Raw genomic sequence first — 16,693 nt, forward strand, 5'->3', positions numbered from 1 at the left:
TTATTTTGCCCCAGTGTTTACTGTAACATAAAATGACTTTTTTTTGTCCACTGAAATGTTAGATTAATTACGTCAAATGTTGAAAAAATAACCTTTTTTAGAGTGAAACACATGGAAGACAATAAAATTATTTAATAAAAGTATTTAGTTTGCCAATGTAAGTGGAAAATATCTGATATTTCTGGCTAATTTCTGGGCAATTGTGTTCCTCAATCTGCATGTGTGACTCCACTGAAATATATTTATTTATTTATTTACTTTACTTTTTTTTTTTTTTTTTACAAAAAAAATGATGTTACTAATTATTTCAAGATTTTACAATACACAGTCAGAAAAAAAAACGATTCATAACATCCTACTTCCCATGTCTGACCATTTTTAAGAGTTTCGAAAGATTAATATCATTCAGTGAAGGCCTTCTATTTAGAATATTGAATTCAACGCCTTTAAAGACTTTCTAAGGAGCCACGGGACCCCTACAGTGTTTCAAAGATAGAAAAGCACTTCTCAGATACTTGGGTGAAAAACAAAAATATGAACACCAGTAAAGGATTAGAAAAAAGATCTCAAAACTGTCCCCCAGTATACCTCTGCTCATATTCCATTAATTCATATATCTAATTTTCCTCACCCTGTCCTTCGCAGCGCCATTATCTAAGCCTCAGGCCCAAAGTAAACACAGTGGTGTCTGAGATTGAGGGCCATGAGGTCACCATGGATATGTGGTGACAGCTCAAGTCAGAGGCCTGACTCCTGAGGGGTCACCCTGTCTGTCTGCCAGGGGCCTGAGGCACATAAGGAAGTACGGAAGGTGAAAGAGTGAGTGCTGAAAGTGAGGAATGTGAGCACTTAGTCTCTGGATCCATACTTAGGCTTAGCTTGTATCTCTTGTATTTTTTTAAACAATGCACTGTATATAATAAAAAAATATTTTATGTATTCATTTAATTGCTTGTAAAAAAAAAAAATTAATACAGGTAAATATATCTTTGCAGTGTAAACAGCCTCATATTTTGTTTATTCCTCTTGGTCCACCTCGTGCTCCATAAATAGGATGCAGCTCAGCGCGGCAGTGACAGCGTTAAAGGCGCTCAGCCAGTCTCCACCTTTTATGTAAATGCCAGTGTGAGTGAGTGGGACCCGAGGCGGAGAGAGCGCTCAGTGAATGGGAGGGGGGGAGTTGCCTTCACGGATGTGTCCCTGCGCTCGCAACAAGGAGGTGTGGGTCTCTGTTTCCAGTGTTTGCATCTATTCGGAGGAAACAAGCGATAGGCTGCCTTTGGATGCGAACGTGCAATCATGTCACGAGCGCCGGACTGTGCAACGGGAGCATCTGAATAATCCATACAGGCGATAACCGGACTCTACAGGAATAAAGCAATGGGTGGCCAGATAACGCGAAATGCCTTTTACGGTAAGTAATTAACATTTGTGCGTGTATGATCTGGGTGTATATTGAAAGTGACGCTCTATTGTTTTGGCCTTTGCGTCAAGCTTTTGGTTGTAAAGAGTGTTTAAGTGTTTAATTCATAGACGGGTAATGCTCGCACTGGCTGTGTTATCACCGTCAGGTACCATATTGCCACTATAGCTTATTATTCAGTCACAATGACGTCACTCCGGTGATTAGAATAGGGGTCTCGAGACGCGCAGCTGTTCACTTTTGATAAGTGCGATGAAACAAACAGGATGTCACCACCTCCACGCGCTCTAACCTATATCCCATATTAAAGTGTTGTCAAGTGTTTATATTGTGTGGGCTCTGCAGCGCCAACAAGTCAGTTTCAGTGAGGGATGGAAAGTTGCGGGGTTTCCCTCTGCCCTGCTCGGTGCGCTGTGTTGTGGTTTCCCCTCATTAATAAAGAGGCACAGTGTGCGCAGCTGTGCTGTAGGAAATCAATACATTGATTACCAATTTCATTATCGGTAACAGACAGGTGGAAGGCATGATTTATTTCTGTAAGCAAAACAGCTGACTGTATTGAAAAATGACAAGTATTTGGTATTGATTTGGTCTTGAAGTGAGGTGATGTTTGATATTTTTTAAAGTGAAGAATGGACCTCAGGGCTTCAGTCATTGCGCATTAAAGTCTGAGGAGCTCCCAGTTCTCTGGAAAACAGTAAAGCTTCTGTGTAGATTCATTAACAAAATGTAGACCAGCTTCAGGCCTCTTATCTGTTGTTTAATGCTCCCTGTGGTGATAAACAGTGATAACTATCACGATGGTTTTAAATATAATTAGCATGCTATAAATATATTCTTGATAAATATATTTAAGTAAACCTATGGGAGTTTAGCCAAGGCCCTGTTCCTACAGCGTCTGCTGGTTTTGACCACCTGATCATTCTAATTAAAGCCTCAACATTAATCCAATTAGTTTAAGAGGGACAGACTAAGACAGCGTGAAGAGGAAGCTATAGCCACTTCCCTTTGTGATAGAGGTCAAACACTTCATAAAAATTCAAACACAATGTTACCCGCTTGATTTACTGTGGGCTCACTGTGGTAATATGAATATTTAACAGGTGAATTTTTCAGTTTATATTAAATCTCTTCAAATATTCCAGTGTAGTTACTATTGTTGTGGTTCAAACATGGTAGTCAGAATTAATATTGTCACCCTGTATTAGCTGGCATATTTATACAAGTTTGGTATAATTTAGGCATAAAATGTGTGTATTTTGCATAAAACCTCTGAACTCTATCCATAAAGTCTATTTTTCAGATACAGAACTGAATTTAGCTTGTGGATCAATAGAATATAGTTTCTATCCTTATTTATTGACAAGGTGAGAATCTGAGTGAGTAAGTTATCCACTTATACAACATAACATCACATTATGCATGGTCTATGTTTTTTCCACTGTTTCAGCGTGTGCTCTACAACATGGAATAAACTTAAGACTCAAGCTGTTTTTACCCTGCAACAAAGTTCTGAATGAATGGAGTTGTGTCAAAATTACCTTGTAACATAAACAAACAAGACACTTCTACATTTGCTACTGCAACTGACCATTCCTCCATGTTCGCAAGTTTAGCGATTTTATTATTTTGTCTATTTGCATATTAGATCCTCTCTGTTCTCCTAGACCCCAAACGTCTATGACAGAGCTGTTACACCTATATTGAAGACTTTGAATGTCTCTGGACTCATCAATTAATGCTAATAATTCAATGTGGACTTCTCCTGCTGTGGCAAGCTATAACACCTGCTTCAAAAACAGTCATTACCTTGCCTTATTGTCAGTCTAACCCACACTGCCGGACTTTCTTCTTGCCAACATTTCCTCAATCTCAGAACCTGTCACTGATTGTCATATTGTCTGACAATAATAAAGCCTCTAGGGGGCAAGGGCCAAAATTTAGGGCTAATTCGGTGCAGCCAAATTTTCTCTTCCATGTGCAGGTCATTTCAGCTATCTACATACAAATGCCGATAAATGAAAACAATAATAGTAATATACATCTAAGTTGTCATCAGACAATGTGATAGCAGATTGCATTTATGATGCATTCAAATTTTGTCGTGTTTACCTTAATCACAAGGAGAGTCCAACTTGTGGCATTCATGACCTTGTAAGTGTAAATTTTTGGAGGGCTGTAGTACACATGAGTTCATGAGTTCCATTTGAGCACAGCATAAAGCCAGTGCAGTCCACCTCTCCAAAATGACTATTTACCTGCTGTTCAAATATGATTGGTCAATATTACAAGGACTAAAAATGGACTGCAAACAGACACCAGAATACTTCTGATACCAAAATCCCATTGGCTGCAAATTCTGCACACATATGCAGAGTCTGTCTACATAAATCAATATTTTCTGAGCCCTCTCCTCTTTAGAATTCGGTCCCCATTGTCCCATGACAATGGTTTTTCCATCAGTGTATCTTTTATTTATTCAGTTACATTGTTTACAGACATGTCAATGCACATGCATTGCTCGAACTTCATCCATAATTCAATTGGCATCGATTATCTGGCTCTTAAGTTCTTCAAACAAAATTCACAGTGAGCTGGTTATTATTGCAAAACAGTTTGCAACAGGCTTTCTGTAAGTCTCACTGATTACATCACTTATTTGAAAAGAAATCAGTAATCTGGTACAATACAGTGAGTCAGAAATCGATTATTAGCCTAACAGAGTATTCCATTAAAAACTGTAATTCAAATTTATATCATAGTAACATAAAAATTAGCCTGCCAGTTACCACAACTAAAACTATTATCCTGAAAACAAACTGAAATTATAACAATTAATGTGTCATTTCTTGAGGTTTTCAATAAAACACTGAGCGGCTGACCTGATTTTTCCTCTACAGAGTGATGTGACCGGATGTGAAATATCCATAGCAACAGCCAGTCATTCATAACTATGCCTAGCTATTCATAAACAACTGCCGCCGACCGCCCTTATGGACCAAATAGAATCAGATATTCACTAAAGATATGGTTTAATCATGGCTAACTTGTGTTGACAAGAGAATGGAAATAGTCTGTTAATCCAGTGAGAAGAGGAGTGGGTTAATATTAAAGTACAAGCGTTGCTATGGTGACTAGCAGCCATTGATAGAAAGCTTCTGAGTGCTGCTTCTGCTTCTTTCTGAAACTGAAAACAGAGCAAAATTGAAGAGACCTGATATCATATTTGAGCCCTTTCGGTGACGTATTCCTCCATACTTGTACTCACTGAAAATGCAGCTGGTGAAGAACTAAAACTACTTAAAGTGAAATCTATTATCTAGAAAACTGCCACTGTTCTTATTACGTACTCACTGTATACATGTAGGTATGAGACAGGTGTGACTTACTGAGGAACAGATTATGCTTTTCTAAAGTTGCACCTCTGCAGGCTGCTGTTCTCAGGTGTGAAGCACCAGAGCACATCCAAACAGTGTTTTGCAGAGTTGGTTGCATAATTGAGTCTGCCGAGTATGTGGGAGCTCCACTTCTGTGCTCCCGATTGACTGAAAGTGGGCCAGTGTCTGAGGCTGCACAGGCTGATTCGATGGAGCGTCTGGCTCCACTCGATTTGAATTGGATTCAGTATCCAAATGCAAAGCGGAGAATGAGCTGAAGAGATGCCATTCAACAATGAAGATCTCTTTGCTTGCTAGAATTAGATCAGATAACAGTAATGTTATGGGATGTGCCTCAGGTTATTGGACGCTAAATAAAAGCAATGGATATTTAAAGGAACAGTAAGATTTAGGGGGATTTAGTGGCATCCAGCCATAACTTCTCCCGGTTATGAGTCTCTTACGCTCCTTGGACCAGGTAATTAAAACTAGTAATAACACTGAATGAAGCAGTTACTTATTAGTGTTTCTCTAATATACATCGTAGGGGCCGCTCTCCTAGCACCTGCTAATGTTAGCTTGCGTACTTTCTGTGATAGCTCAATGGGTGGCCAGATATTATTTTTACTGTGAGCTGAATTATCCGCAGAGGTCTCCTACTCTCAAAAAAAGGCATGCAGTAATTTAACTTGTAAAAAATGTTGAAATAAAAGCATTTTCATGTGACAAATCTATGTTTCTCCTATGGTGTTCAGCTCCTTGCAGACTGGCCATTAGCCTAACACCTGCTAATGTGTGCTCCCCTTTTTTACCTGATAACTTAAAATCCAGACATATAGGAGGTTTTAATCAAGAGCCGAATTCTTCACAGAGGTCTCTTCCTCTACAAAACAAACAGACCCGGTGAATTAAACTGGTCAAAACACTGAATATAGTATTTTTGTGTTAAAAATGCCATGTTTTGTCTCCTTCCTCACAGAGCGGCTGCTACACTGACCAACGCTAAAAGAGCCAGTGTTTGGTTTGTCTGTTCTGGGTTACTGTAGAAACATGGCCATGCAACATAGCAATCTTCGTACACCAAGATCCACTCCCCATGTAGATATTAAGAACTAACTGTAAGGTAACAACAACGATTCTTTTTTTTAGGTAATGCCATACAGTATCGGTCACAATAATACTGGTCTAATTTTTAGTATGATAAGAAAAATTCATCTCATGATACTGACAATATTTTGACTTTACATAATGATTTACTAGTTATAGTTTTAAGGGTACTTTTTTTTATTTGGCGACTTTTTATCCAGAATCTGAACCTTTTTGAGTTACTGTTGTTTACAAACTGAGCAAATGAGAGATCATTTTTGTTTAGTTTTTACTGAATATTTAAAGGCAAACTGTTACATTTGCAATGACATACATAATTATAACACTTATTTTGTTGCAATTGTACATTCTCTGAAAATTGTTATCGCAATAATACTCTCATTTTAGGGCCATATCATCCATCCCTAATACTAATATTCTGTTTCTGCAAATACATCCCCCTAAACCCTACACAGTGGATCTTTAATTCAGCATGCAGACCACCAATAGCCATAAAAAAATCAATTTTCTTCTCCCTCTATTTTTCCTCCCTTTTTCTTTGTGTGTATGAGACCAAAAGCTTGAAAGACAGTTTTAATCAGGCCTGAACAGTTGCTATGGAGTGACAGAAACACATGTCTCAGGGTCAGGTGGCATTGTTAAGAGAGCGTGTCAGTGCCGTCCGTATAATTCTTACTTCCTGCTCCTCAGCAGTTTGTCCTAAGGAAATAGTCTGTCACCTAATCAGGGGGTAGGTATGGTTGCACACATATATATGTACACACATATGTGCAACCCTAACCCTCCTTTGTCCAGCAGGCATGCAAAATCATGTGTGTGTGTGTGTGTGTGTGTGTGTGTGTGTGTTTGTGTGTGTCTGCAACCGGCCCTTTCATCCTCATCCTCATGACAGGTCACCTTCAAGGCAGCGCCCACATAATGACTCCCAGCCAGTACTGAATAGCATCTTGCCTGCTTTCAGTCAATACACACTGCATATCATTACGCCTCTCCATCAGCCTGCTCTCTTTCACTGCCAAAGAAGCATCAGTGGATTACATTGTGCTGCACTGTATGCGGCCTTGCAATATTATTACTTATTGATTGCTGTTGTGTAATCCTGCTCGTGAAGAGAATGCGGTAACAGCGGGAAGACTAGTGGGCCGTAGTGGATGACGTCAGCCAGAATTCATCATCTGCGCTGTCTCACCTTTCACTGCCAGGTCATTGCGGTTTGAATTATTGATAGCAGAGCGTCTCTGCAGTAGGGTTAGCCCAGAGTAGGAGATGAGATAGAGATGGTCCTTTGGGCAGTAAAGATTAGTCAGTCTACTGCTCGTAACCATAACCATATGTAATATTCTATATATTGAGTATAATATGTTTGGTTCTGAGACACTTTTCCATTAGGGGACAATAAAGGTAAAGTTGAGCTAAACTTGTGAAATACTAGAGGTCGGTTACCGGAGTGTTACAGTTGTAGTAAAAGGATGAATAAACAGAAGATTAAAAGGACAAATTTTAATACTATCATATTGACTTCATTCTTTGAAACTTGGACAGCCATCAGTTTTCATGTTCTGCCTTTCTCGCCTCGCCTTTCACAAGCATTTAAATCTTTAAATCATAAGAAAATTGGCTTGACTTCTTTCAAAAACATGAAAAAGATGGCAACCAGCAACTGAAATGTCCAAACTGCAAAAAATTTGTAAAAAGGTGACGAGAGAACAAATCGTTAGAAAATGATGAAATACCTGGGGTAAAATATCAAGAATTTAATTCAATATTCAATTTCAATATTCTTTAATTTTTCTTTTTGGCTAAATTCAGGTAATTTTCTTAAAGTTTAACTTTTTTTTTGCTAATTTAGGGGTAATGGTCTTGTTAAGTTGCTCATTGCTTCTTTCCGTGATTTCGAAAGAAATCAAACCAGTCTACTTGGGTTTCAAAGGGTTAAAGGTCTACTATGCAGCAATTGTTGGTTCCTGTTTGTAAACAAAATTGCCAGTGAAAGTAAAACTAAAAGCCAACTCCAGATTTTTTTTCAGCACTGCGTCCACGATTTTTGTAGGTTCCTCTTGGATGCATGCTGCTATAGTCTACAGTCTGTACTCAATAAAACATCTGAAAAGAAGTGAGAAATGCCCAATGCAACAGCAATCTGATCTAGTGGTTCTTTAGCTTTATCGTGCCAAGGACCTCTAAATACACACATATTAAATCACGGATCTCCATTTGATAGATTCTGCCCTCGGCACCTCCATCTGAAAATATTTTGGTTATGAGATATGATAAAGACCAGGATTCTACACTTGTCAGCTACAGTTGTGGAGGTAACTTTGGAGTAAGCAAAAACCTATGATCAGTATTCCATTATGAATCTGATTCAGATTGAGCTCACTTCTGTAATGAATTAAATAATGGAAATAAGCCATTCCCTATTTTTCTGGAACTCCCACTTGAACCCCAGGGGGTGCTTGGACCCCTCGTTGAGAAAAGCTGATGTAAGACAAGTGAAAGCAGCAAATTCTAACATTTCAGAACTATCAAAAGGACGAGACAATTTACTTTAATTACAGTTGTAAAGTAATTTTCCATGACATTCTAAAGGAATATAGTTCTTGAAACTTAACATTTGAATTTATTCATAATTTCAGGCTAATTTGGTTCCTATTGAGACTTCTTGTGTTTGATCGTTTTTTAGAAGCTTGTCTCATCTCTCTCCCTTTTCTCTCCCTTCTCCTCTCAACTCTCCTTTCTTGCTTCCTCTCTTCTTGCTGCTCATTTGTACCTCAATTAGGTCTCTCATCTTCCATCAACTCTTTGTTCAGTCCATGCCCCCCCTATGTGGCGGCCTTCCAAAGAAACACCACAATCTGAAGATATACTCAGGAAACTTGTCATTGAAAATTGTAAAATTGTGTTTGACCTTTTCACAATCAAAGCCTTTCTATTAACATGCAATTAAAATTTTATCGATGATGAAATATGGGGAAAAAACATCTGAATGATGATCTGATCATTTTTAGTTGCAGTCTTGCGTCACGGAAAGACTCAGATGTTAGCTTAGTTGATGGTGATTCAGACCTCTGATTCACTACCAACAACTTATCTATTCAGCAATTTAGACGTCTGCCGTGCTCAATAACAGATGTGTCTTCAGTCAGAAAAACAACTGACGCAATTAGAACTTAGTAGGCATGATTAAGAATGGGGAAATCATCCTACAGTGATTAAGACAACTAGATTCATTCATAAAATGTAGCAACAGGAAATTACCATAAAAACTGCGACAAGCATGCAATAGCTGCACAGGTTGTTGGAAGTCCACTTGGCAGAATAACAACTTTTAAATCAGCATATTAATGCTACTGTTTGGGGAAAACTGCTCCAAGCAACCGCCAAGACACATTACAGTATAAAGGAAAGTTATATTGGTGGCACTCTGTAAATTACTTTGTGATTTGATCACATAGCTTTTCACACATTAATATCAGAGGAAAAGTTGAGATGTTGTTTGTTTATCTGTAATCCAGCAGCAGGCTGTACCTTTGAAGGTATTCTCATGGTCCTACTGATGTAGCCTCCCTGCCTGGAATCAATAAATCAATTAGTTGTCAACTATCAAATTCATTAGCAACTAATCAGTTTAAGAAATGTTTTGAGAAAACAAGTCCAAATTCTTTTCTAGTGTCTTACTCCTCCATGACAGTTAACTGAATATACCCGGGTTGATGACAAAACAAAACATGTGAGGATCTCACCTTGGAGGAACAGAGATCTACATTTTTCACCCATTACTGACATTTTGTAGACCAAGCGAGTTATCATTGAATCAAGAAAATAACTCACAAAAAAACTGACATTGAAAATAATCCTGAAATGCAGACCTAGTATATAAGCACAAAGTGGTGTGTTGAAATGTTGGGCTTAAATTTTGTCAAGTAGACACCTATGAGTTCATGAAAATTCCTCTGAAGCCCCAATCTGCAGCCGGACAACATATAAAACAGGATAAACACCAAGATAAAGTCAGGATGACTGAATGAAAGAAAAACTAAATGGCTTGTCAGCCTAATGTGTAGGCTGTTGCAATGTCAACAATCATAAGTCAAAAAAAAGCAGCCATAAAACAGCAGCTAATGTAGAATAAACAGCTTAAATTACAGGATCACCTGATGCTGCTCTGACCGGAGTCATTATGGAAACCCCCAACATGCAACATAACCATGGCCATGAATCATCTATCAGTGCATCAACACGTAGGCAATAGATTTGTCATTATGTTGCCTAGCAGCTCGCCCAGCCCTGTGGTTACCACCAACATAATGACTGATGAGTCTAATGAGTTCCTGTGGGTACCTGTCCCCAGGTAGAATAGCAGCTACAGTTACTGCCACAGTGGTAGTCTCCCTGTCAATGAGTCACACACAGACTATTGGGTTTCACACACTCAGTATCTCTAAAGCATCTTTCACACATGTAGAAGTGCACATGTGAGGAACTGGAAGAACAAGAAATCTTGAACACAATGTAAGAAGCCCCGTATATAAACTGTGAGCTTACTGAGCGCATAAATCCATCTCGCCTGAGCTTTATATTCAAGCCTAAATGATAATGTGTGAGATTAATCGTCACTATTATTGCATGATTCATTAACAGTTGGTGCTACATCAGGCTGAAATGCCATTTTGTCATGAGTCAGTGGGATTGAATACATCATTCAGACACTGCTATGTAAACATCATTAAGATGTTGTTTGTCACTGCCCTCCAGGCTTGTTGACTGCGTTGTAAATTAAACCGTCAACAGATCCACAGAGTGCAAAACCAAATTTAAAAAATGAGAGTAACATTTTACCCTGGTAATCTTTGTAAAACAGGATATTCCTGCTTTTATCGCTATGAGACGGTAATGATTGCAATTATTCCAAGAAAACAAAATTAGCGTTAGAGCGTAACAGTCTACATGACCTGAAATGAATGCAAAATATGTTTTTTTAAAAGATTGTTTTGTTGATGGATCCAAAGTACTGCAGTGCATAATAGTAATTTACACTAATGGCTACATATGCACACAGTAATAGATTTACTTGACATGCAAACATTTAGGAATTTGTTATTTTATGTTACACCCAACGCTAGCCTGCATACTTTTATATTCCCAAAATGGCTTAAAGAAATAGGCTGCCTATGCAGCAGAAAGACAGAAACGCTTGAAATTGGAGCTACACAGACAAAACAGAGAAAAGGGCTGTGGGATTTGCTTTTTCCCTTAAAGAGGTAGAAAACCTACAACAATCACAATGAACTGTACTGCAGTGGACCATTAAACACTCCCGTTGGTGGGTGACGTAAAGCGAATTTGTCAGTTTCGACCCTGGGTGTAAAAAGAGAACCGGATACAGTGTGAAGGTGAGCCTCTATTTCTCCCTGTGAGACTTACTAAGTGGCACATGAAGCCAAAACTGCTCAATTTCCACAGTATGAAATTACCCGGATCTTCCTCATTGTGGAGCCCATGGAGGGAGTGCACTAGAGACCCACAGCAGCAGAGCACAGCTGAGTGCAGCAGGGCGGCTAATTTTCAGTATAGTGCTCCGCTATCTTGAATGGGAATGAAATGATTAAATCATGCAGTTCTTCTAGACTTTTTAAATATTATCAGACTGAATACATCAAATCACGATAGTGGAAAAAGTCATTTCAAGGGAGCTGTGGCACTCAAAAAAATGGATCCACTGATTTACAGACATCTCTTTCACAATGTAAGTCTATAGGCAAAAATCTTTTTGAGCCCCATGGCATAACATGACAGGCCTAGCAGTTATTCCACTGCTGGCCAATGCAAAAATAGACTTCAAAACCCATCACACTTCCTGGAAAGTTGGTTTTGACATAGGAGGAAACATATCAGCAGGCTTGTAACGAATGATCTTGAATTACAGTTAAACAGTAAGTTAAAATATGTATTTGGGATGAGAAATAGGCAGCGTAGTAAAAGAATCTTGTTTCATATTCGTTTTTAGCTTCCAATTTTACAATACAGGAAACGGATTGGCACCCATTTCCTGCTGAATTCTCATATTACAGATAAATAGTGCATTAAAGTATGTTTTTGAGGATAGGCAAGAAATACAGCAACAGAATCTTTGCTTAATACTTTAAAAGCACTGTCTAGTTTTACAATTGGATCTGAGTTTGAGCGGGGTGGATTTCTCTTTCGATCTGCTTTTATACTCTTTGTGTCCGTGGTAGCAAGAATATGAAAATACAGAAGGATAGACTGTAGTTCAGGCAACATCCCTAGAGCTAGCAAAAATTTGAGTTGGGTGATGAGCAGAGAGATCTGGGTGCCGATAAATGGAGCAAATTTCACAACCGTTCATTTACACAAACTACCCATTGTTTTGATTCAAAGCTAGTTGAAAATTGCAAAGTATCCCTTTAATTTTTTTAGATAAGAGGCAGAAAGATCACAGATCCACATAGGCTCTGTGTGTGTGTGTGTGTGTGTGTGTGTGTGTGTGTGTGTGTGTGTGTGTGTGTGCGTGTTTTCGCTAAAGTCTCTTAGTATGAGTGTTAAGCCAGGCTTTACATAGCAACAAGCACAGGGAGTGGGTTGGTATGTGGGCTACCTGTGCTTCATAAGTACTGCTGCTGGTGTTGTGACTGAATGTTATAGACTTACCATGTTTCCATGGTGCTAAGTTTAGCATTGATGGTTATCTATGGTGGCGATGTGAGTCAATGGTATTTTCAAGTATTAGTCAATAGAAAAACCTCAGAATAGATTCCTTAAACACAGTTAATTCATTTTGCGTTATCTGTATGTGAATCAGTATCTTTACGCTATTTCATTTACAACTCAAATGTTACAGTACATTCAGACCTCTTGGCACACATTTCAGAAATACTGAGGATTGATCCCCAATTTCTCAGTTTTGAGATCAATAAAGTCTATCTATCTATCTATCTATTAAGTGTGAATATTATTCGACTCAGTTTCATATAATACAGTTTCACTGTTGCCTTACAAAACTTTGTCATTTGGATAACAGCTTTTACAGTTGTTCCCCAGATCCAGGAAGTCATTTGGCAACCAAATGCTGAGCAAATATTTGAATAGTTTTCTCCCCCCTATAAAATCCTATTTGCATTGTAATGGTTGACGAGTAACGACTACACAGCTCCAGATAAAAGAAAATGCACAGGAACACACGCGCACCCCTCAACCCTCAAACACTCAGCCAAATGAAATGGTAAGAGATGAGCTCACTGCTCGACAGAGATGTTCATTGGTGTATGACAGGTATTAGCTGCACACAAGCCCGTGCATTGTTGTTAATAGTGGGATAAAGACCTCCATGCTCGGGGCAGAGGAATACAAGCTTTGCGCCCTGTTTGTTCATAACAAGACATCCTTGACCTTTGGCAAAATGGTTCCTGTGAGGCTGTTAAAGCTGCTTTTTCCCAGATAATACACACATAACACTGTGTGCACAAAGAGAGGTTTTTAAGAGGCAGCTGTCAGACTGATATTAACAGGAGCCATTTTCAAGCTGTTTACATCAAGGGGTCACATCTCAGGCTCTGTGGACAGGAGCATACTACAGGATTTGTGAGACTGAGGTAATTGGAGGGCTGAGAACAGCCGGTGGGCTTGAATGCTGCTTTGGTCTGTCTAATGACTTAAAACTACAACATGAGGTTTAAGAGTGCACACTGAATCTTAATGGTCCGGTGTGTAAGATTTAGGGGGATGTAGCTGGGAGGATTGCAGACTACAACCAGCCGAAGCTTCTCCTGGTTAGAATTCCTTCCATGTACAAATTTTTTGAAGGTCTTTAGAGGGAACAGAATTATCCACAGAGGTCTGTTCCTCTCCAAAACAAACTGACCAGCTGATTAAAACCGGTAAAATCACTGAAAACAGCACTTTCACATAACAAGTCAGTGTTTCTTGGCATGTTGCAGACGGCCTTTTTGCCCAGCACCTGCTAATATGTGCACACTAATTTCCTTTAACAACTTTATGTGTGCTCACCTTTTTTTCCGATCCAGATGTTCAAGAGGTTTTCACCAGGAACCGAAATGTCCACAAAAGTCCATCTCTACAAAACACAGGGACCTGTTGATATAAACCAGTAAAGACAATGAATCAAAATCAGCATAGACTTTATTGTCATTATGCAAAGTAAAACAAAACTTATAATGGCCTCTCTGCAAGGATCAAATAATAAAACAAACAAATAAAAAAAAATTCAAAAGTACATTTGTCATTTGTTGTATCTGCAGAACAGCAGAATAGTGTTGGATTGTGCATTTGAGCGTCCCTGAGGGAAAGTGCAAGACACTTCCTCCACCATGAATAACCATATTTCACAGTTTCTGGCTATGATAAATGGTGAGATTTTGGGAATTTAAAAAAAAAAAAAGCATGGCATTCAAATCTACTTGAGTTTCTGAGGGTATTTAAATAAATACAAAACACAACCATTTAAAGCTGAATGCGCATCCCCTAAGCTGAATTTAAAAACTATCTCAAGTGCCCCCCAACCCCCGTTTTACCCCCCTCATAAATAAGGAACAGTCCCTAATCACATTACTTTCCCGAGTAACAACTTGTGTAACGAATTACATTAAGTAATAAAATTACAGTTACCACCAAACCAAATCCCTCGTTACAACGTTACTTGTGTTATCATCCGGCTACTGACTTGAAATCCAACAATTATCCGCATCCCCAGATTAGGCTAATCGTCACACATGTGCATTACAAGCAACAAACTAGCTCGGAGGATGTAAACACTTACCTTCAGCTGCTGGAAATAATCCCATATCTTTGTTTTGTCCGGGTCGGATGACGGAAACATCGTTACTCCAGGTAGCAGTACTTATCCACTGCGAAAAACGCGTCCTCAAATCTCTGTCAACACCATATCCGACCGACAGCAAAACAACGTGAAGCTCCAGGAAATACACGGTACCGAAGGTGAGCCCTCGGCGGCCGGGATGGATAGCTGTAACCCTTTGCTAGCTAAACAACCCAAACTGGATTTTTGTTGACAGGCTACACGCGTCAGATTACTAATGAAGCGATGGATATCCGGTGGATAAACTGTGCCTAACTCCACATTTACTCAGATACATCCTTGAGAAAAACACCGGTCACCGGTAACAGATGACAGCAAGGTAAAAAATCACTGCAAGCTAGCAGGAGACGCTCAGGTGTATTTAACGATATCAATGATGGCTGCGTTCCATTAAGGGTAGGCCCTGGTATTGTGCATGCTGGCTCATAGGGAGCGTTTGCTGGCACACTTATTGGAACTAAGCCAATGCCTGCCGTGAAAAAAAAGGCAGAATGGACAAAATAAGCAATTATGCGGAGTGTAAAAGAAAAGTAATGTAGACTAACGAGTATTGTTAAAAAGAAATGTTTAAAAAACTTTGGAGAAATATTTAGCCTTATAAAAAATATTTTGAAATGAGTAAAGAGATATTAGTGAAATAAATAAATTTCCTCTCCACCTTAGCATGTTTTAACTAAACAGTATGACTAGCATATTGCTTCAAGCTGCACTGTTTTTTGTTGTTTTGTTTTTTTACCTGGTGTGCACTTGCAAAGCAGCTATCAGCCTGAATATTAATAACTCCCTCAATTTATTTAAGAGTAGAAAATAATTTGCAAAACAAAGCAATATTAATTGATTTGGGACAAGCTGTAAACAGCACTGATGTATTATTATTTTCAGACATGACCAACAAAGCATTCATTGTCTGTCAGTCAAGTGTCTTTTCACCTGACTGAAGGGATAGTTTGGATCCTTTGAAAAGAGGTTGTATGAAGAACTTTTCAGTGCATTACATACAGTAGATGAGAACAATATGAAAGCAATGCACTGCTGTGGAGGGGACAGCAACAAAACATATTTTTGCTTCTTTAAAAAAAAAAATCTTAATATTAATTAAACTGATAGAGCACAGCAGTATGTTGCCTAGCTTCTGTGTCAGCACTCCTGCCACCTCCCCAAACTGGGGGCCTGCTGGCATCTACTGTATGTAATACAATGACTATGGATAAGTACTCTTTATATGTGTAGCCCCACTTCAAAAGTCCAAACTATCCCTTTAACGTGAATCCAATAATGTCTTTCCTTTTAGCTCTGTTTTGCTCTCCACCAACGTAAGGAAGTATCTGTCTGTTTATCTGGTTAATATTCCACTGTGTTCACTAGCGAGTTGCTAAGTTGTCTGCCAATGTTGTGCATTTAGCGCACAACTGGTCTTTCTTTTTTTGTTTTTCTTTGGTTTTTTTGCTAAAAATATGTCAATACTGCAGCTGGAAACAAGGTTAGGTGTGGTGAGAGTTAACCATTAAGGTTGTATTTACTGTCAATGTAATTAAGGTCAAACATAGAAACCACACTCTTCCTTTACCGTACATGTAAACTTGAATAACAGGAAGGGTCAAAATGTCACAAAGCACCTGAAGACACTAGAATTTCTATTGAATCTGATGTAGCTGCTCAGCAGTTGACCCATTCGTCACAGGGTGTGAATCAGTATATCCTGCCATTGAACTACAAACAAATACTATTCGCATTGTTCGTGGAGATATTCTGTAAGAGGAAAGAGGCTTAAAAGAGATCTATCAAAATGATACAAATAAAGAAAGAAGTTAGCTTTGCTCTGTAATCTTATTCTTTTTTTTTTAATGGATTCTCAGAAACACAAGCTCAGTCGCAAAACGCTACAGTCTGAGACTATAAATATCATTTGTCGTGTCTGAGTAAACAAAAGGC

The 16,693-nt window shown here is 38.7% G+C and overlaps 1 protein-coding gene and 1 long non-coding RNA gene across 5 annotated transcripts in view; one reads left to right on the forward strand and one right to left on the reverse strand.

Moving 5' to 3' along the window:
• LOC148190018 (uncharacterized) overlaps positions 1–15,162 on the reverse strand; it is a 132,902-nt gene extending 117,740 nt beyond the window's left edge. The window contains exons 1-2 of one of the 3 annotated variants that reach the window (XR_015776295.1): positions 14,702–15,162; positions 13,933–14,016 (exon numbers count right to left, since the gene is read on the reverse strand). This is a non-coding gene — a long non-coding RNA (uncharacterized LOC148190018). The remainder of the gene's footprint in view (positions 1–13,932; positions 14,017–14,701) is intronic. The other 2 variants (XR_015776296.1, XR_015776294.1) reach the window with 2 other exon arrangements.
• Positions 1–16,693, forward strand: part of neurl1aa (neuralized E3 ubiquitin protein ligase 1Aa) — an 85,946-nt gene that overhangs the window by 32,747 nt on the left and 36,506 nt on the right. The window contains exon 1 of one of the 2 annotated variants that reach the window (XM_042485878.2): positions 1,156–1,414. The exons of the other annotated variant lie outside the window; for it this stretch is intronic. Coding sequence (XP_042341812.1) covers positions 1,381–1,414 — 34 coding nt within the window. The 5' untranslated portion in view covers positions 1,156–1,380. Of the gene's footprint in view, positions 1–1,155; positions 1,415–16,693 lie in introns of those variants that run through there. 2 annotated transcript variants of the gene reach the window in all.

The sequence above is a fragment of the Plectropomus leopardus genome, chromosome 3 (genome assembly GCF_026936395.1).
Source record: "Plectropomus leopardus strain MGB_pleo_1.0 chromosome 3, ASM2693639v1, whole genome shotgun sequence".
In the NCBI taxonomy this organism is placed as follows: domain Eukaryota; kingdom Metazoa; phylum Chordata; class Actinopteri; order Perciformes; family Serranidae; genus Plectropomus; species Plectropomus leopardus.